The 20217-nt window shown below is 40.1% G+C and overlaps 1 protein-coding gene across 2 annotated transcripts in view; it reads left to right on the top strand.

Annotated features, from left to right (window-relative positions):
• Nucleotides 1-18707, top strand: part of kiaa0513 (KIAA0513 ortholog) — a 29895-nt gene extending 11188 nt beyond the window's left edge. The window contains exons 2-13 of one of the 2 annotated variants that reach the window (XM_071490287.1): nt 721-1297; nt 4190-4289; nt 4709-4782; nt 5418-5488; nt 6303-6510; nt 6589-6629; nt 6744-6816; nt 9120-9197; nt 9573-9602; nt 13868-13948; nt 14617-14711; nt 15313-18707. In XM_071490287.1, the coding sequence (XP_071346388.1) occupies nt 894-1297; nt 4190-4289; nt 4709-4782; nt 5418-5488; nt 6303-6510; nt 6589-6629; nt 6744-6816; nt 9120-9197; nt 9573-9602; nt 13868-13948; nt 14617-14711; nt 15313-15362 (1305 nt within the window). In that variant the 5' untranslated portion in view covers nt 721-893 and the 3' untranslated portion in view covers nt 15363-18707. The remainder of the gene's footprint in view (nt 1-720; nt 1298-4189; nt 4290-4708; nt 4783-5417; nt 5489-6302; nt 6511-6588; nt 6630-6743; nt 6817-9119; nt 9198-9572; nt 9603-13867; nt 13949-14616; nt 14712-15312) is intronic. The other variant, XM_071490295.1, reaches the window with a different exon arrangement.
• The last annotated feature ends 1510 nt before the right edge of the window (nt 18708-20217 follow it).

The following is a 20217-nucleotide window of genomic DNA, read 5'->3' as shown; positions in this document are numbered from 1 at the left end:
TGAGCGCCCTGGGGCGTGTTGGTTCTTAAAGCAGGTGTGGTCAGGTGCCTTGTTGGTGCATTGCTATCTTAAGGCAGCAGAAAGTGATTGCACAATTGTCCAACAAAAATCTGGTCTGAAGTCAGTGGCGCAGTATTTTACTGTTATTTTAATGAAACATTATCAAGAGCGTGCACACACTCTATTACACACAACCAGTGTGTGCCACAGTGTTTACCATCCATCACCTAGACTAAATTTATCCACTACAGTTTCATAGTGAACTGAAAATTAGTTTACTCTTCTCATACTTAAACATAAAACATTTCTAAGGTTGTGATTTGTGTTGTTGCTTCTTTGTAGACCTGTGAGCAGCTCATTGATTTGCTCAGCCCTTCTTTGCCCCTCAGGACACACAGCTGCTGCGTTCGTTTGTAGGGGCTTGGCTCACTAGTCAGTCACAATGTGTAATCAACTCACCACAAATAGAATCTAACTCTGTGGGAAACACTGCACCAATATAATAGCAATGCGCCGAGGTGCAAATGTGTCTTTTAAAGGGAGTGGGAGATGGCAGTCTGGTTGATTGTATGTTACGCCTCGTGCGTCAGACCGTGCACTTTGGGCTGTTAGAATAAAGCCCTCAGTCTTGATTACCTCTCACTGCCATTTGCGTCTGTTTTTGACTGAATGTAAGATACAAGATGATCACCGCTAATTTTCTCCTTCCTCCTTCCACAGATGCATCTGGTTTGTGATTTCACCTGATGTCAGCGCCCTCAGGAGGTGGGAGGGTCTGCACAATCAAAACCTGACTGACCTCAGGTGAAACCGCCCCCATGGTCCTGCAGAGCACTAAGTAGCTCATTCTAAAAACACTGTTGCACAGCTAACAAAAGGGACTTATTTCCAGCATGGAGGGCGCAGCAGTGCAGAACCTCATAGACTTTGACCTGCCCTCAGAGGCCACAGCTCTCGGTGCAGGTGTGGGCCAACATGAAGGCCACACAGACATTTTCTCCCCAGAGCCAGCGTCTTCCACGGGAGTCCAACAGCAGCCCTTACTGCCAGAGCCTATGGCACCAACCAAGTCCAGTTCTCACCACCACCACCACCACCACCACCAAGAGGAAGGAGGCAACGACAGCGACGCGACGGAGTCAGCAGACAGCGAGAACGACATGGACCCACCCTCTCACACGTGGGAGCTGAGGAGGTCATCATCCTCGTCTGCTCACAGCAGGGAGGACGCCGATGCTGAGGCAGTGGAGAAGAGGCAGTTCATGAAGACTTATGTGGAGAAGGTGTTTCATGGAAAGTAAGGAACTGTTGTTTTTTTATTTTTATATGTGATGCATGTGATGAGCTAAAGAGATGAATTTACTTAGAAAGCTTCTGTCACAGAGGGCAAATAAATCACCAACGTCATTATTTTTCCTCTCCGTTTCTGCCGTTTATTTATCAAGGAAGGGTCAGTGGAACATGTGTCATCTTTTCTCTCACAAAACAAAAGCAGCACAGCAAGTTGTACAATTTGCATAATTGTATGCAAATATACGTACGAGCACTTTATATGGAACACCATACTAACACTGTACAGTTCCTCTCTTTGTTCTCAAACAGCCTCAGTTCTTCATGTCATGGATGAAACAAGATGAGTCTTGTGATGAAGTGATGGCTGATTGGATAACTGTATGAATAAGCAGGTGTACAGGTGTTGCTAGTAAAGTATTTGGTGAGTGTATTCCCAGATATACAGATAGATGGACTCACACTACGACATCACTGTGCTAAAGAAATGTGCATTAGAACTGTTTACAGCATCACATTTACAGAGATGTTAATCATACACAGAGATGTTTGCAAACGTGAATTGTTCAGTGTAACCCTGAAATTATTCGTCAGAACTATAATATTTGTCTTTCTTTGCTGCTGGTCAGGTGAGCATCACTTGATAACGATGATGTTGATGATGATGATGATGATGATGATGATTATTGGCTATTTTTGGCACATTATTTGCCTAATAAGGAACAGATTGATAATAAGCATTAGTTTGTAAAGGGGAACTCCACCAAATGTCTGTTCACAGGAGTTGGGGAGAACTACTACATATGTGAAAAAGTCAGATACAGCCTCCTGTGGCTCCTGAGCTGCATGAAACTGATCAACTTCCACAAGTGGCGCATATCACTGTGGTTTGGGTCTGAAGACTGCAAGTATGAAAATGGAGTGAGAAAGATCTGAGTTTACTGGACTTCTGCAGTTTCTACAACACACCCAGAGCTCATCCACATCAACTATCATTGGTTGTGGTGCATTATGGGTAATGTAGGCACCAGGTTTAGACAAGGAAGAAGAATGCATAGAAATGACAACATGATTTCCACAAACTGTCCATCATCAGTCTGACAGTGTTATCCTTTTAATCAGAAATAATCAATAGTTTCTGTCTCATAGTTTACACCATTTATATGATCAAATTTGCTGGTGGAGTTGCTTCATGTCCAGAAGAACCTATACACAGAACTCTGCTGAAATGTCATTTGCATGAATGTAGATTAGAATTGGACTGAACATGGTGGTTCTACAAACCAGCAGAGGAGCAAACTTCATGTGTCTTATGGGTGAGGGGGGGAGCTGAAGGCACCCCTCTGCTGCAGTGCTGAGGACTGTCTAAGATGGAGCTTATGATCCCTCTGCCTGCAGGAAGTCCACGCTCAGCAAACAGCTTGTTGATCTGTCTTGCATCAATAACCTTGATGGTGGTCCTTCAGCACAGAACAGCATGTGTTTTTTTACACTTTCCCATTACTTGATAACTGCCAGCACACCCTCTATAAACCTGTGTGTCCTCACCCGCTCCATCTTCCAACGTTTTTATGTTTCTGTTGATGCAGTGGCTTATTTTGTCAGCAATTTTTTTTCCTTTTCTTCCTGATTTTGTGGCACCGATATTTTCTCCTGCTTTGGGCTGCGTATTCACTTATATTCAGATAAACACTGCTCTAGTTCTGTCACCCAGAATGACTAGAAAGATTCACCCGGTCAGAGATCGGCCCCATGACTCACCAGCCGGGGCCCATGGGGGACAGCAGTCTGACTGATGAATGAATATTTGCCAACAGATCCAATGTCAGTTTGGTGAAATGTTAAAAGGGCACTTCTAAATACCAGGGCACCTTTGTATTTATATTTACAGACATTTCTTGAGCTTTCTCTTGGCATTTTATCGCTGCAGGCGGATCCTGCTGATCACTGTGTCTCTGTCTGGTATTTTTTCTATCTGTTGGGCACTGAGGTCTTTGTTCAAACCAGATAGTGAATGGACACAGTGCCCTGCTCTGTAATGTCAATCTGTCTTGTCTGAAAGAATCAATTTCAAGTCTGCAGTCTCCCTGTGACGACCTAGACCTCAGCCCTCTTAATTTAGGACACTCCAGTCATCTATAAAGACTGGACCCTGTGTAGATTTCTAATCATCATGTCCTTCTACCATCATAAAAGGGACGGAGACAATAAAGGGCCACATGTCTGTTGACTGAATTATATGACATTATATGTCATTTAGCATCTAAGGCATTTTCCATCTTAGAGGCTGACATACAGATTAAATGTACAGTTACACATATGGAACTTTATCCAGTAATACATAACACAACATAACAAGCATAACAATTGCACAAAATGCATCATATTCTCTGGATAAAAAAGTTCTCAAGTACAGAGAGATAGCAAGATGCATGTATGTATGTATCTGCAGCAGCTTCATATTTAGACGTGAGGTCGGTATCAGTCTTCTCATCTAACTTTCTGCAGAACTCTCCCAGAACATTGATCTATTGCTTTAAAAGTTCCCTGGATGTCCTGTTAGCATTAGCTGGAAGGTCTCAAAACAAGGTGCCACTGCTGAGCTGTGATACAACTTCACCTTCATCTTGACACTGCTGATGATACACAAACATTTGAACATTTTTCTCGTCTTGTACAAAGATTCATTTGTCTTGTTTGAAGATTTTCCAAAAGATATGTGTTTGACTTTCTTCTCAGGCTTTATGTGAAGCTCAGCTGTCAGAGACTGAAAGTTCTTGTCAGATTCTTGGAGATAGATCTATGTACGAGACTTTCTGATGAATTATTAGCTAAACAAAACCAACTGCGATGAGACTGTCCATTGACTGGGTCTGTAAATTACACCATGTTTTCACAGGGAGGACTTTGACCAGGAAGAGAAGGCTCGGTTTGGAGAACTGTGCAGTGGAGAGACTGGCAAAGGCAGGGAGTGGTTTGCCAAATATGTCAGCGCACAGGTGAATATGGGGAAATGATTGATGGTAACTATTCAGACATCACATGTGACCTTTGAGGGAAAAATTACCTCAATATTCCAGCTGCACTGGCAAAAGAATTACAGGGTCTTGTTTGAGCCCAAACACATAGTGAGGGAACAACAATTCAACATTTTCAAACTTGAGTTTTGACAGGCATAGTGATGAGTAGATTATTTAGGATGAACTGTCCCTTTTAATGAATAAAAATACATGAAATTTTTCAGACATTTTAGTACAGAAAATACCCATGTGAAAGCAGGAAGTCAAACCAAAATGAAGTGTTGGAGTCCTCAGTAAGTTTATTACTTATATAAGTGAGCTGATGGTTGTTGATGTTGTGTTTCTGCTGAGCTTTAATAATCCAGTTTGTAACTGTGTCTGTCTCACTGTGTCCACAGCGCTGCCACTCTAAATGTGTGAGTGAAGCCACCTTCTACAGACTGGTGCAGTCTTTTGCAGTTGTCCTGTTTGAGTGAGTCTACATGTGGTTGACTTTGTTGGAGACCAACATGCAGTGATGTTCTTACCCCTAATCTGTACATTTGTTATTGTCAGCTGTCTCAATACTTTCCAACTTTTCCACCCTGTCTGTGGCACTCAGTCCAAAGACGTGAATCTTTAAAACAGGCCACAAACACAAAGTGTGTAAAGTATTATCATTTATTTTTTTAAAAAAATGGTATAACAGTAATTTCCTAAAACAGCTGGCAATGGTAGTTTTTGGCAAATGTTACTCAGACTGGAGGAAATATAGCATTTTATGGGGACTATTTTCATCAGTGGATTAATACACATTTGCACTCTTGTGTGTATTGCCAGCAGCAGGAGTCAAAATAAACTACAGTGTGTGTGTGTGCTAATGCTAATGAAGAAACCTATCACCCAGTGCAACAGTGTGGCTCACTGATGTCTTTTAAATATTTTTTGGAAACAATGCAGCTCTGTGGCTCAGAGGAGTAAGGTCTGAAATTCACAGAGAGTACTGATTTGTAGCATCAACTCACTGCATTTTGGGTCTTTTCACCTACTTCTCCTTTGAGTCAAAAAGATCCAGTAAATGACATCAGTTCCTACAGGATCATCTGTAAAGACATGTTGTGTTTCCAGATGTTACCAGATGGATGACTACAGCCCAGCCAAAAACCTCATGACTATGTGCTTCACATACTACTACATCGGTAAGGGCTAATTCAATCCAAACATTTCCACTTTCTGTCATGTTCTTTTCAGAAACACAGCGTGGTGTTTAGGTTAAGTGTGACTTAGATCTTAATGACAAAAGAAAAAGAATTATATGGCAAAGAAAAGCAGCTGTGTGTGTTTAGGTGCAGATCACTCCTCAGTGCTGATTCAGAGAGCCTCACCACCACAGGTTGGCCCTGTGGTTTCTCTTGCAGCAACACCACCAAGGTTGTGTTTGTGCTTATGAAAGCAGGAAGCTTTTCTTGATTAGTCAACCAGTGTGCAACAACATGTGTCTGCACTCAGGTCTGTTGTAATGTGTTTTACATAAATAACCCAGCACCACAGGCAGCTTTACACACTACAACAAGTCTCCTTACAAATGATGCAAACCTGCAGAGAAATGCACCTGGTCCCGAGGAAGTTATCTGTCTCTGAACACTGGTGGATCCCTCTGAGGCTGGTGGACTAACTATTGTTTCATTTCCAGCTCACTGAGCTACAGCTGGCTCAGGTGAAGCTAAGTGGTCCATCAGATTTCAGACAGGCCCATTTTCTCCACATGGTGTCTCACCTGTGAGGTTGACCTGCCCTCAGAGACTTGAACAGGTAGCTCTGGATAAATCTTGTAAGGTGATGTCAACTACACAGTTTGTATTCTGCACACTATCAGTCTGACCAGTCTGTGTTCCCTGAGACCAAAGACATCAAGTTAAAACGATGGATGTTAAAACAAATTTGCCCTGTGGGGCTTTAAAACATATAATACAGAAATCATCCTTTTGAACCCTCCGCTCTCGTTTTATTCAGGGAAGTCTCCGCCGTCTCCGTCAGAGCTCCTGGATCGTGGCGGTCCTCCAGCTGGTCTGGACTCGTACCTCAACAAGGCCAACTCCTGGCTCACTGGGAAAAAGGATGCCGCTGAGCGCCTCCTTAAAAACACATCTAAGACTGACGTCAAAGGCTTCTTTGGAGGCTTAGAGAGCAAGCTCAGGAGCTCGATGGCTCCCAAGACTGAGTGAGCAGACGCTCTGTTAATTCATTCTTGTCATTAAAATAGTCATATATGATTTTAATTCCTCACTCTTCTTTCTAGACAAGGGGAAAGCCCAGGTGAGACAAACCCCAAATCACCAGGTATAGTGCTCCTACTACTGTGCAACTTCTTCACTTCTCTGTTAACCTTCATAAAATGTGGTTTAGAAATGAATTGAGCTGTGCCAGCGCCTCATGTTTTCTCTTCTTCCACAGTGTCTGAGGCTCCAGAGGAAAAGAAGGGAGAGAAGGTGTACCTGTACACCCACCTGAAGCAGCAGCCCATCTGGTAAGCTGAGGAAGCTCTGCTGACCCACCACGTCATCCCTGTGCATTACCAGGAGCTCATGACATGGTTGTTTTAAGATCTCTGAAACATTTCACAGTCCACCAAGACCATCTGCAGAAACCAAGGAGTAGAGTTCATTTTGTAAAAGACATTATTAAAGTGAAATCTAGATTTTGAGTAGAGAGGGAACACATGCTGCCTATAGGTTTTGGAAGGTGGCACTGAAATGTTTGTGGCTTTCTCCTTCATGGACGACTGCAGTTGCTGTTTGTGGGGGTGATGTCAAAAAAACTTCTTAAACTGCTCCACCAGCATGATCCTGTCGATCTGTATGTCTGTTTTTTTATTTTTCAGTATCGGAAAAATATCTGACTCTTAAGCCTCTAACTTTGTCTGCCATTAGGCTGTGGGTAATGTACAGTGGCTTTATTGGAGATTAAAGAAACATTTGGGCTGATGAGAGGAGCTAAATGCTCCACTATCAAGGTGACTGTCTGGGCCCGGACAGGAAGTGCACAGTCCGAGCCTCTTGGATTAAAAACAGCTTCCTGCTGCAGGAAGAGGGACTGTGTGAGAGCGGAGAGAGTTACGCTAAACAGTGGAAGTTTTCAGCCAAAATAATCAGCCAAAAAGGAAAAAGCTAAAAGGTTCAGAGGTTTATCACTACAAGTGAAACTTTTCACATACAATTGTTGATATAACATCATATAAGTATGATAGGTGCTACAGTACTAATATAGTTTCTGATACCACCTCCTCAGCTCCAGAGCTGGACATAGCACATGTAGTGTAGTGATTAATTGATTTTAGAACAGTATGAAAAACACATCAACAGTAAAGACGTGTATTATGCTGCAGGGCTGGTATTGAGAACTTCTGATGGACCACGATCCAGTGGAATCCAGTGTAATTGGCTTTCATTGTACTGCTCCTTTAACTGGAACAGTGGTCGTTGACCTTTTCGACTTCTGATCTCCTAAAACAAATCAGTTTCTATTTACGAACCCTGATCATTGGTTTTGGTTGTAGTTTGCACACAAGTTGTTCTCTTTTTTTTATCCTCAAATTAAGAAGAGAAAAAATACATGAATTAGATATATATTAATATAACATAACATCTAGTGGGACCCTGAGCATCAAACAGAGCATCAGATCATTGTAGTATGAACCATATCACAGCTTAAAGGACCAGTGTGTAGCATTCAGAGAGATCTACTGGCAGAAATGGAATATAATATTCACAACTATGTTTCACCTGTTTATGTTTTCACCTGAAAGTATGAATTGTTGTGTTTTTGTTAGCTTAGAGTTAGCCTTTCATCAAAGATACATTACAGGCAGCACCAATGGTATGAAGTGGTATACACTTCCTGTTTCCTAAGTGGGGTGGTCATGATTGCTTGTTCAGATCAAAACACATGTTGCCAGATCTTGTGAGAATGTGTTTCTGAGACAGAGACAGGTCTCGAACAAGTCAGTTTTCTCCTCATCTGTCTGTCTAAAAAATTACATTTTAGTGTCAGACTGTTCTGAAAATCTGTGGCTTGTGAAAAATTGATCCAATATTTATTTCAGTGACTATAGGGTGAAAGAATCTGTCATAATCTGTGATCACGTTCACTTCTCCCACTGGAATGAATGGACTCAGAACTGACGCTGGTCTCCTAAAGAGCCGTTTTGTTGCTGGGCAACATCTAGTGGTTGTAGTAATGATGACAGGAGCAAAGGAAAAAGTGCGGTGACGTAATTTATAGAGCGACAAAGTCCACGTCAGGAGGAGGTTGGGGTGGATGGATGTGACACAGGAGAGCGGTGTTCGATTCCCATGTGAAAGTAGCAGTTTATGATGTTTCTATTATCCAAGACCATTCGTTGTTGTTATTGTAACCATGACAACAAAGATTGTCTAATGTTGAGGACGTACTTATTTAAACCCAAATCACCATCTTTTCCTAAACCCAACCAAGCCATGGCCATATTATAGTAACCATGGTGACAACGGTAGGTTGGCATGTTAATTAGTGTAACCATGACAACCTAGGTCTGCCACCCCTGACACTTCTATCAAATCAGGGGGTTGAGAAAAACCACCTGTGTGGTTGTTCAGGTTAGAGGAGCTCAGCCCTGCGCACTGGTGCTTTAATGGCCCTCTGTCATGGTTTTGTCCTGGAGACATAAAAAAATGTATCAGATTTATCCTGAGTGATTATTGTATGCTTTCATTTTCTGCAGCCTTGTCTCTAGTGACTTGTGAAGTAGTTCAGGTGGGAAACCTGTAATAAGTCGTCTGCTCTCTCTGTCAGGCACACGCTCAGATTTTGGAACGCTGCATTTTTTGATGCCGTCCATTGTGAGAGGAAGAAAAGATCACCAACCACGAGGTGAGTGAGGACGGGAGTCTGGATTTATTTACACAATATATTACAAAGTTTAGTATTGTTTAAAACATAAGTGTGCTATTTCTCTTTGTGTGTTTCTTTGTCACTTTGACTGTCCAATGAAATATGAATAAAGGTTGAAGATCCTCTGATGTTCTGCTGTCTTCAGCAAAGACAAATCTCACAGTGCTGTTCAGTCTAAACCACTGAAAATCTCCTGATGCTGCACACTTCTCTTCTCTTCTCTTCTCTTCTCTTCTCTTCTCTTCTCTTCTCTTCTCTTCTCTTCTCTTCTCTTCACTTCTCTCGTCTAAGCTGTTGTTGTTCTCCCTCTTTCTGCATGTTGATTTTGTCTCCTTGTGCCTTGCTGCCGGGCAGGGGAACGCAGGATGAAGAGAAAAACAAGAGGTCTGTCCTTCTATTTGTCTGCTGCCTTAAAAAAAAAAAAAAAAAAAAGAAAGAAAGAAAAGAAAATAGTTAAACTAAGAGAAAAAGCAAAGGATGAAGGCAGACAGGAGGAGAAGGCCAGAGGCTCTGGAGTTTGTATCATAGATCTTCTTCTGGTGATGTCAGGGCTGAAGGGGGCAGAGAGACAGTTATTGTGTGGCTCTTTATGGTGTTAAGAAAAACAGTGGTTGATATTTTGTTATGTGACACATTGGAATAGCTTGTGTATTTAGCTTCTCCCTTTTTGGTCATTCTCTGAACACAAAGAGCTGTGTTTAGAGTTTACACAACTAGATACACAACTGTTTTACACAACTAGCCAGACTGACTGTGAGAGCTAGCCAACAGGACAGCGATGGTCAGTGGTGTGTGTATGAGTAAATAATTACAAACTATGCTTGAGGCTCTTCAGTTAACTGTATAAAGGTGATAAACAGGGTTAATATTAATACATAAACTTGTATTTGTTTAAATAATTTCAGTTTTATTCAGTGATTCAATAATATTGACAATATTTAAAGAAATGTATATTTCTTTCCTTTATATTATTAGAATGAAGCCTTGGCTTCACCAACAAACAGCTAACTGCTAACTTTATTAGCATACTTGAGAGCTAGAGGGGACACAGTGCTTTTATTTTGAAAATCATACACCAGTAAGATTAGAAAATAACTATTCATAGGCTTGGTAGCATGAAGTGTGACATGGGAATAATTACAAGATTTGACAATGTTTTAACTATAATCAACTAATTAATTGATCAGTGTAAAAAATTCAAAATTGATAGTGTCAGATGATTAACAGATGATTAACAGCTGATTTGCCAGCTGTGATGTGTTAGGAGGTCTGTTAGGTCACAGCTGTGGTTTGGACCTTGTGATTGAGAACATTTTAAATTGACCCTGTGGAGTTTTTTACCACTAGCAGAGCAGTGTTTATATTGTTTATCATTTATTTGTGCACATGCATGTGGTGGCACATCCACATAAGTGCTCATGTAGGGGATGTGACAGTCTCACACTCCTCCACTGATTCACACTAAGAAATGTAGCAACGCACCAACAAGGGCAGTAAAGAAGAAACAGTGAATGTGAAGATACCTGTGTTTGTTCACAAGAAAACTTCATCTGGTACTTACCATATTAAAAAACACTAAATTAAAAGGATCATATGGTGGAAACTGTAAATTTTAAAGCAGGAAACAAAAGTAATCCAAGATGGATACAGTAATCCAATAAAAAAAAATGTAAAAAAAATTCAAGCTTTTAAAGCAATTCTATTTTAAAAATCCAATCATGAATTTAAAGACAGAAAAGAGACATGTTGATAATCATTCACTTTCACTTTGAGTTTATCAATGTTTAATTGAAAAGCTAATTTGATTAATCATTTGTAGCACATAAAAATGTGTCAGTATCTTAAGTGATTATAATTAAACATGGTACAAGTCTATAATTATTCTGCTGGCACACACCAGACTCCATAGCTGCCAGGATGGATGACCTACAACACACTTCCTCTTCATCAGCGGTGACGGGTGTGAGACTGTGAATCAAAGTAAATCAGACAGTGCATCTAGAGAGCAGGTTAATGTGAGAGCAGCCTTGTGTTCAGGCCTCGTGTGAAGGGTGAGGCTCAAGGTGTGAGAGTCACTCAGGGTCTAATTTGCAGTTTGTCAGATGCGCTCCAGTGAACACTGATAGGATAGTCACTAATGGTAAATCCCCAGCCTGGATGACTGGAGTCTAGTGTGAAACTGTGTTATGTGTAAATGAAAAGATATGATCTGATTAATCACAGCAGGCTAAACTGTCCACATCCCTAGAGTCATAAAGGTTTTATAAGTGGTTTTACTTATAATTATAATTGGATTACTGTGTTTGTATAATGTTTTTTTGGTGTACCCTGTAATTATACTTCTTCTTCTGTTGGCATGTTGTTGTGGTTGTCTAAGGTGATGTGATCCACCTAGGTATTCTGTCATGCTGCTGCTGAAATGATTTTTGTGGCTACCTTTTGACAAGTAAAAGCTTCACACCCACAGTTAAGATCCCAAGTGTGCAAAGAGACCCTGTAAAATGTCTGGGATGGTATTAATATCCAGAGGCAGCAGATCCACAGCGGTCTGAAGGCGTTGTCGGCCTCCTCACAGCTCACTGCATGTTCACACCATGAAGCTTCTTGCATGTGGCAGTCTCTCGACCTCCCTATGCATGTTCCCTCTGCTGTCTCTATCTTTGCACACTTCAATGTTTCCACTGTGGATTGATAGTAGAGACATGTAGAGATATGTTGCACATGCCATGAATAGAAATATCTGCCTTGAAACAGTAGAACACATTGCTGGTGTACTACTTTGCATCTTTGGTCGATTTTGATGTTTGGAGATAATTATTGTCATTTGTCATTTCTGCCAACACCTTTCCAGGTAATGTGATTTCATGTGTGATGTTGAGATATTTACAGATGATGCACTGTAGAGTAAACTGCAGATTTTCTATTTATTTATTTATTTATTGTCTTTTTTTTAGCTCAGTTTTGGTCTTCACCTACTCCTGAGGCAAATATCTGTTTTTTAGCTGCTAAATTCTTTACTGTTTTCACCAGCTAGTTTTTTTACTTAGATTTTTTGATGCTCTCTAGACCTAAAGAAAACACTGGAGTTAGTAGTAATTGTGGGCTCATCACCTTTAGTGACCCCTTCCATGTTACATATAGTTTGTCATGTGAAACCTTTCTTATTTTTGTCTTGTTGTTAACCAAGATTTTTCAATATAAATCTTACCGTCATCAAAAAGTCTGTATCCTCCTTATATTGTTATTGTGAGGACAGGTGTATGTAGGGAGGCCCTGGAAGGCAAGTGGGAAAAAAATTGTCTTTGTAATACTCATTTTGGCCACAAGTGGCTGTTAAAAAATAAAATTTTTCACAGCCTTTTTCTTTTTTTTCACATTTCAAAACATAGACAATCAAACAAGTGTGTGTTTCTGTGATACTCATTTCTGTCATAAGAGGACAAAGTGCACTATTACCCCAGTTTTGTCTAAATTGGACTAAAAGCTTTCGTGTTATTTTTATAAGTTTTATTCATATAATTTTAAAATTTCAGCATCAATACAGGTAATTTGTATTTGTTGTTCAGGACAGCAAAGGATGATACTTCTTTATAGTCACGTGATACCTGTCCTCAGTGGTATGCGGGAAAAATAAAAGTAGGAAAATAGAATAAGGTTTTTTTTGACAACCCTGGTGAAGTCAGCCATGGAAACATTTTCCAAGTTATTAAATATTTGTTTTACATTAATACACCGTGTGAATCTACGCTTTTCATCTGCTTGTTAACAATAATTTGTGAATGAGTCATTTATTCTTTTGCTGATGGCCGCTTAATGTGTTTCTTGTCCCTAATATTGTTTTATGTGTTTTATGTGTTTTATGTGTAATGGACTCTTGCCTTTTGCATCCCATAACAAAATGAGCAGTTACAGGGATGGATGTCATGGCTTTTTAAGGCAGATTTTGGAGCTGTTTTAACCTTAAAAAGCTCACAAACTAGTGAAACATTAAAGAGGTCATTATCCAGCATTTTAAAGGTCCCATATTTTTACACTTTTCCAGTGTTTTATTTGAAGTGTTGATATCCATCAGAAGATATATTTGTGGTTTAAGAACCAAAACCATCTCAGTATAGTTTTACATCTCCTCTCTCAGGCTTCTCTTTGGAGCTCTAGTAACAACAGGTCAGTCAGCCAATCAGAAGAGAGGATCTGAATTTATTGGCTGACTGTTTTCTGAGTTATCCAATAAAAATATAGCAGATTTCAGGTAAACACTCAGAGAGTGGTGGGCAGGGCCTGGGACATGGCTGAGAGTGGTGACTGTTCGTTATGACATCACAAATTTCCAGTCCTGACGGCTGGTTTTAAAGCTCAGTTCCTGAATACAGGCTGTGTGCATTTCTCTGTGGACTGAGGCTTTGACACTTTCACAGTATTAATATAGAACCTAGACCTGCTTTATAATTAAAAAACATGGACATCTACCTTTATACAATATGGGACCTTTAAAGTTGTGTGTGAAACCAGTGCTGTCTATGGCATTGCTGCAAAAAGTCAGCATCACATCGACAGGAGATGTTTTGTGACACCCAGCCCTGCCCTGTTTCTGTAAAGCTGAAGGTCATGTAGAGACTTAGGGCCTGACTCTGACTGTCTCTGTGCTGCAGGGAGAAGTGGTGTCATATGACCCAGGAGGAGAGGGACGACAGCTCCAAAATCGATGAGAACATTGTCTTCGGCCAACTGGGGTAAGGAAGCCGCAGTGTTGTTTATGCACTCATACAATGGAATAAAACACATAGAGGCTTTAAGCCTCAAATATACTCCTTTGTGAGTGCACATGGGCAGCAATGTAACAAAAAAAAAACAATCATCACCTCATGTCTAAACCTAACCGAGTGCTAGCCAATGAGAGGCAGGATAGGGGTGGGTCTTTGCCCACTTCAGGCTTCACATACACCCTCTTATGATGTAATTTGTGTTACTCTGACCCTCACAGACCATCAGGTACTTGTTGCAAAGAGTGCAACACTAGCCTTAGTTTGGAGCTGGGAGGAGTTTCAGCAGGTTTGTTAGTGGCTCCCCCCAGTGTTAAAACAAGTGAGACTGCTGGTCCCAATAATAACGTTAATATATGACATATACTAGAGGTAGAGATTCTAGTTTTTTCCATCTTTGAATAACAGTTAGCCACTTCCTTTCTTCTGATGAAGATCAAGTGCACTTTGTAGGAGAGGAAGTGTAACAGTGCAGAGAGTGATTTATTATAGGCCCACACATTGTCCATCTTTTGATTGGCTTCTCATTGAGACATTAAGATTTTTATAGATTGTAACTATAGAACATGTATTCGCATCTGTATTTGCAGTAATTTCCATTTGCACTGACATGAGTTTGGTCTTATGTGAATTTTCAGGACATTCACCCATAACATGCTGGCGTTTGGGCTCAGTAAGAAGCTGTGCAATGACTTCCTGAAGAAGCAGGCAGTCATTGGGAACCTGAATGAAGGTAAAGCATTAAAGGGATAATTTACCTTAAACACGCTAGTGCTCTCTTCTTTCAGCCCATTCATTTATTTGTAGTTGTAAAGCAGAGGGGTGAGTGCAGCTTTCCCCTTACACCTAATATTTACATATATCTGGGTTCAGATAGATGCATGTTAATGCAGTTAAATGCACACATGCCCACACATCGCACACCACAAACAGAATGTGATTGGATCGGCCAAACCACGTCTGGAAGTGACTCCGCACTGTGGTCGGCTCTCAGATGTAAGTGGTGTACAGTGTGAATATATTCTTACAGTGGCTATTTTAGTTTCATCTCATTGTTTAGCTGCCTGCCAACAACCCACTTCACACTGCCTGCCCAGCACCAAACAGCAGATAGATATAGACCAGACATTTCCCTCAGGAGCTGGTAGAGACCAGAGGAGAGACTTCATTCATCAGGCGGCCAGAAACATGACACCAAATGAATGATAATGCAGCTCCACACCTGCTGGATGTGTGAATAAGAAACTGTTTGCTAACAAGTTCATTCACAAGTTAACTTAAAAAAACCTAACATAATAAAGCTAACATATTATGTGTGTTTTACCCATTCACAGAACAATACAAGTTGCTGAGTGACCACATAGAGAAAATGGCGGCTGAGTGAGTTTGAGGACGACAGGTTGCATTTCAAAGACTGAAAGCACACAATCATCAGACATGTCTTTTCAGCTCATCATAGTGACCAACTCTCCATTTGACTGTTGTTGCATTTGTGTGGCACACTGCACACAGCGTAATCCTCTGTACTGAACTGTGCCGTAGTCGTAGCAAACTCTGTTTATCCAGCCTGGTAGTGCTCTTCTGCATCCCGTCTTGTGTCAGCTATATTACGATATGATCTGCTGGTGCATACTTTAATATCTGTAACGCCTCTGTGTGTGACCTGCTTTACCACAACTAGAAGCATAAAGTGAAACCACCAAGTATAAAACCTAAACAGGCTCAGTGTGATGTGAGATACACAGGATGTGTAGATTATGCATCCTATATGCTGTTTTATTATGTGTTTCCTTGGCAACAATATTTATTATTAGTGTAACATATCTACTAGCGTCTGGTGAAACGTTGTACCAATTATCATCCTGCTTTGTTGCATTTTACATAGATGTATAGGTCAAACCAGACAGGTATATTAGTACATGGCTCTAAGTATTTCAGTCTGCTATTCAGGTCGTGTCTGAAGTTGATCACTGAATACTGTAACACTGTCGTATCCTAGTTGGCAAAACAAACAAATAATACAACTCTGATGTAATGTAATTTATAAGTTTATTGTTGGAACTTTAATTTGGTAGAAATGATACCTGTTCTTGTCATCTCTTGAAGAAAATGTTTGCAGTTTTGGGAAATACGCTTATTTGCTTCCTATCCCAGAGTCAAACCAGAAGACTGACACCACTCTCATGTCTGTATGTGAAAAGCTGCTGGTTAGTTTAGCTTAGCATGCATCCAAGTATAAAATTGACAGTTTCCATGTTTTTGTGAGATTTGTTGCACAGTAAAACCACAACATGTCATTTTTACTCTTCTGTTAATTAGAGAGATTTGAAGGTGCCGGTAGGTGAACAGGCTGACTATTTTCCCTCTGCTTCCAGTCTTTATGCTAAGCTAAGCTGCTGGCTGTAGCCGCGTATTAAATTGTGGTATCAGTGGTATATTCTTGTTTAGCTCTTATCAAATCCTTCTTGTGTATATTTACTCAGAGAAATGCTGTTGCCTGTTTCAATCCAATTTTTGCCACTTTCACTCTGACACATAGTTAAAGTCCAGAGGTCGTAATTTTATGTTTTGATTTTTAGTAGAAACTTTACCCTGAGGAGAGTTTTCCATCCAAAGTGCCTTTTATTGAAGTTCATACACTTGTCTTCATCTTCTGATGCTTCCCTTGATTGAACACTAATGCAGAGCTAGGCAAAGATCACTTTTTTAATGATTCCCTGCTAGAGTCACAACTGCTGCCTGCAAATATATTTCAATTTTATTTTTATCTGAACTGGTTTATTTTCATTTAGTTGAGCTGTAATGCCAACAGCATAGCTGAGCTCTGGCCCATCATACACACTCTCTCCTATTCTGCTGCACGAGTGTCTGTGTGGAAACAGTATCAAGCAAATGTAAAATGAGTGACTGAGCTGTGTGGTGACATTTCCTAACTGTGTTACTTCATCTTGCCACTGCGGGGTAGCATTGTGTCTTCATTCAAGGCACTTCTCAAAGAGAGATTCCTGGATTCAAAAATCCACCTCAGCTGTCAAGAATATGTCAGTGTGTGTTTTTTCAATAATGAAGTATGGTTGTCTGCATTTAATGTCAGGATGATGTCATTCTGTAAATACTGTAGATATTTCTCTGCGTGTTGTAAGAATTCAATCATGTGCTGCTGTCTGTGATTTGTGGGTCTCTAATAGATGTAACATTGCTTTGTGACCCTTGAGTTGATGAGAAATATAAATGTGTAACTGTAGTTATGTCCCTTAAATGCCCCCGTCCTTGCAGCCCACCTCTGTTTGATGTGGCCATTCAGTGTTTGCATATAGTGTTGGGCAATAATCTCCAGTGTAAATGCAGTTGAATGACATGTCTTCATGTCATCTTCTACACACAGTCTAACCATACAAATCAAATGCAAAACTCTGTTAATTCATTAAGTGTCCCTTTGCATGAGCGTTTCTAAACCTTTGAAACATATTCTTAGGCTATGTGCAGAATGGCAAACACCTTTGATTCCCTATGGTTTGCTTTTTCCTGCTGTGATCTTTGACCCCTGGGTTGGTTGAAGTATTGACCTGTATATTGTACTTAGTAGCTCAGCATGAGCCATTTGCACTACATTTAGTCTCAGCATCGCTACAGTGTAATCTTCCTCTGAATAACATTGATGCCTTTTATATTTGTTCTGCATGGTCAGTGCTCTCCCTCTTAACATTGAACATATCCTCTTGATTGTAGTTAGTGTTGTTGACCATTGTTTAGCCAAACTGGTTTTGTGTAAAGTATCAATCAAGAGTAATTTATCATTAGGTTTTTGAGAAATTGCAGTGTTGATATGGTCCATGTGTCCCCATTGATGTTTAGTTTCGCGGTTCCATGCTAACATTTAAACATACACTGGGCAGGGTGATGGCAGCTAGTCAGCATTATTCAAACTAAGATGAACAGTCATTCAAAACACAATGAAAGACCATTAACTCGCTGTAGCTAATGTAGCCTTTTCTATTCTGGAGCTATCTCAGGTGAACATGCTAATTTATCGTTAGATTAATATTGACCACAATCTCTCACTTTCTTTGGAAACATGGATGAGAAGAAAAAGTTCATGTGAATTTTACAAACTTCCTAAACAAAACTGCCACACACTGAAATCATCTGAGACTACCTGTTACTTAGCTTTGTGGCAGCAAGCTTTCATTGTACTACTACAGTGGGACCTACTTCTTATGAATAACAGTAATATACTGCATGTTAGCTTGTCATCTTAGCATTGCCAACAGCCACGAGACAAAAAGTGCTGACATTTTTAAGTAAATGTGCTTAAGTGTTATGACTGAAAACACAGTATGCTAATGCTCATTAGCCTGTGATCAGGCCTGGTTTAGCTGCTGTGACTGTAAGTTGTTGTATGTTATTAAGTGGTGACACTGCTAAATGTTGCCTGGCTAGCAACTGACAGCAAATGAAGGATAAGGAATCAAGGGTAAACAGCAAAAAGTCATGTAGAATTTAGCATGTATGCTATGATGTTAGCTAGCATAGATGCTCCACTGAGAACAAAAGGTTAATATCAGTGTGTACTTGGAGGAAACATAATGTCTTCTGTGTCTATATCTGCTGTGTACACGTGTCAAACAGAGATATTTTATTTTATTGTGCTATACTTGCATTTGCATGGACATGTTGTAATGTTGAATCAAGTTGCTGATAACTGTAATAAATTTATTTTTTGATGTCACTTTTTGTGGATCTCTTCTTGGATTTGAGTGTTGTGTGTGTCCTCAATATGTCAGTTAGTGTGTAATAATATATTTTTTACATTATTATTTACCAGTCCTAATCCAAGTGCCTTTTTACACCAACATTTCAACATTTTTCTGTGTGTTTTATTTGCAGTTTTAATATCCCTAAGAAGATACATTTGTGGTTTTAAAAACCAAAAACATTCTCAATGTAGTTTTACATCAACTCTCTCAGGCTTCTCTCTGGCTGACTGTTTTCAGAGTAATTGTAATATATGAGTAATATATCAGATTTCAGGTAAATATTCAAGAGAAATGAAAACCAGCAAAGCTGGACATTGGTTGTGAGTGGGCAGGGCCTGGGGCATGGCTGAGTGTGGTCAGTGTTTCGTTGTGACATCACAAACTTACAGAAGTCCTGGTTTTAAGGCTCAGTGTCTGAATACAGACTGTGTGCATTTCTCTGTGGACTGAGGCTTTGATACTTTCACAGTATTAATTTAGAACCTAGACCTGCTTTATAATCACAAACACATGGACATCTACCTTTATACAATACAGGACCTTTAACACTATTGGTCTCTGAGACATGCCAAACAAGTTTGTTATATGCCAACAATGACAAATTGTCTTATGTCTTATATTTTAAGCTGAAGCTGCTATAAGCATTTTATGATTTGTTGCACATTTGACTCTTTATTTATTTAAAAAGCATTAATTTACCTAGTAGAATTTCAGCCCTGATGGAAAAGCCTGTGAAAGACCATAAAATTATATATTTTTTAAAAAGTAATATAAAATGTAATACAACTGTAATGTAAAACAATAAAACTTTATTGACCTTTGGGAAAATATTGTTGCAGCAGTAAAAGCAATCTAAATTTATAAGGAAGAAAGAGAGCACCCTTTTAAAAATGCTGCACGCTTGTGCTTTTGTGTATGTGTATGTGTGTGTGTGTATGTAAGAGCTTGTATATGTCCGTGTCAATAAGAGCATGGTGTTGACTGGGACCCTCTGCAGCAGTACAATGTGCTGGACTGTTACAGTGTTTGAGTTTCTGTCCCAGCTGCCTGCACTCTGCCATTTCCAGCTCTGTGTATAAATAAACAGCAGTCACGCTAGCTGCGCTCTGATTGGACACCATGTAATGAGTTGTGAAAGGCCAGTCAGCAGTGTCACACCATGAACACCCGCCTCCTTCTAATTGATAGCAGACCTCAGCATACATGACACAGTTATGCAACATGCTCGTCACTTATTGTCACTTGGTCTGTGTCTGTGGCTCTGCCCTCACAGACTTTGGATCAGCATGCACATACAGATGATGTACACATGTACAATTACATATTTCATTGGTTTCTTCAACACATCGAAGCACGTTCTCTCTACCCATATGAGCGTCTACAGTTAATGTGCAAAGGATTCACATGTTGCATGTCTGGTGTCAGTTTTTTATGCATTGCATTTATCTTGTTTTTGTTAACAGTTCGGTGTTTACTCGTTTT

The sequence above is a fragment of the Trachinotus anak genome, unplaced genomic scaffold (assembly GCF_046630095.1).
Source record: "Trachinotus anak isolate AG129_WGS33_773 ecotype Australia unplaced genomic scaffold, CSIRO_AGI_Tana_v1 ptg000002l, whole genome shotgun sequence".
Classification (NCBI taxonomy): Eukaryota; Metazoa; Chordata; class Actinopteri; order Carangiformes; family Carangidae; genus Trachinotus; species Trachinotus anak.
This window is presented reverse-complemented; position numbering and strand designations above follow the sequence as displayed.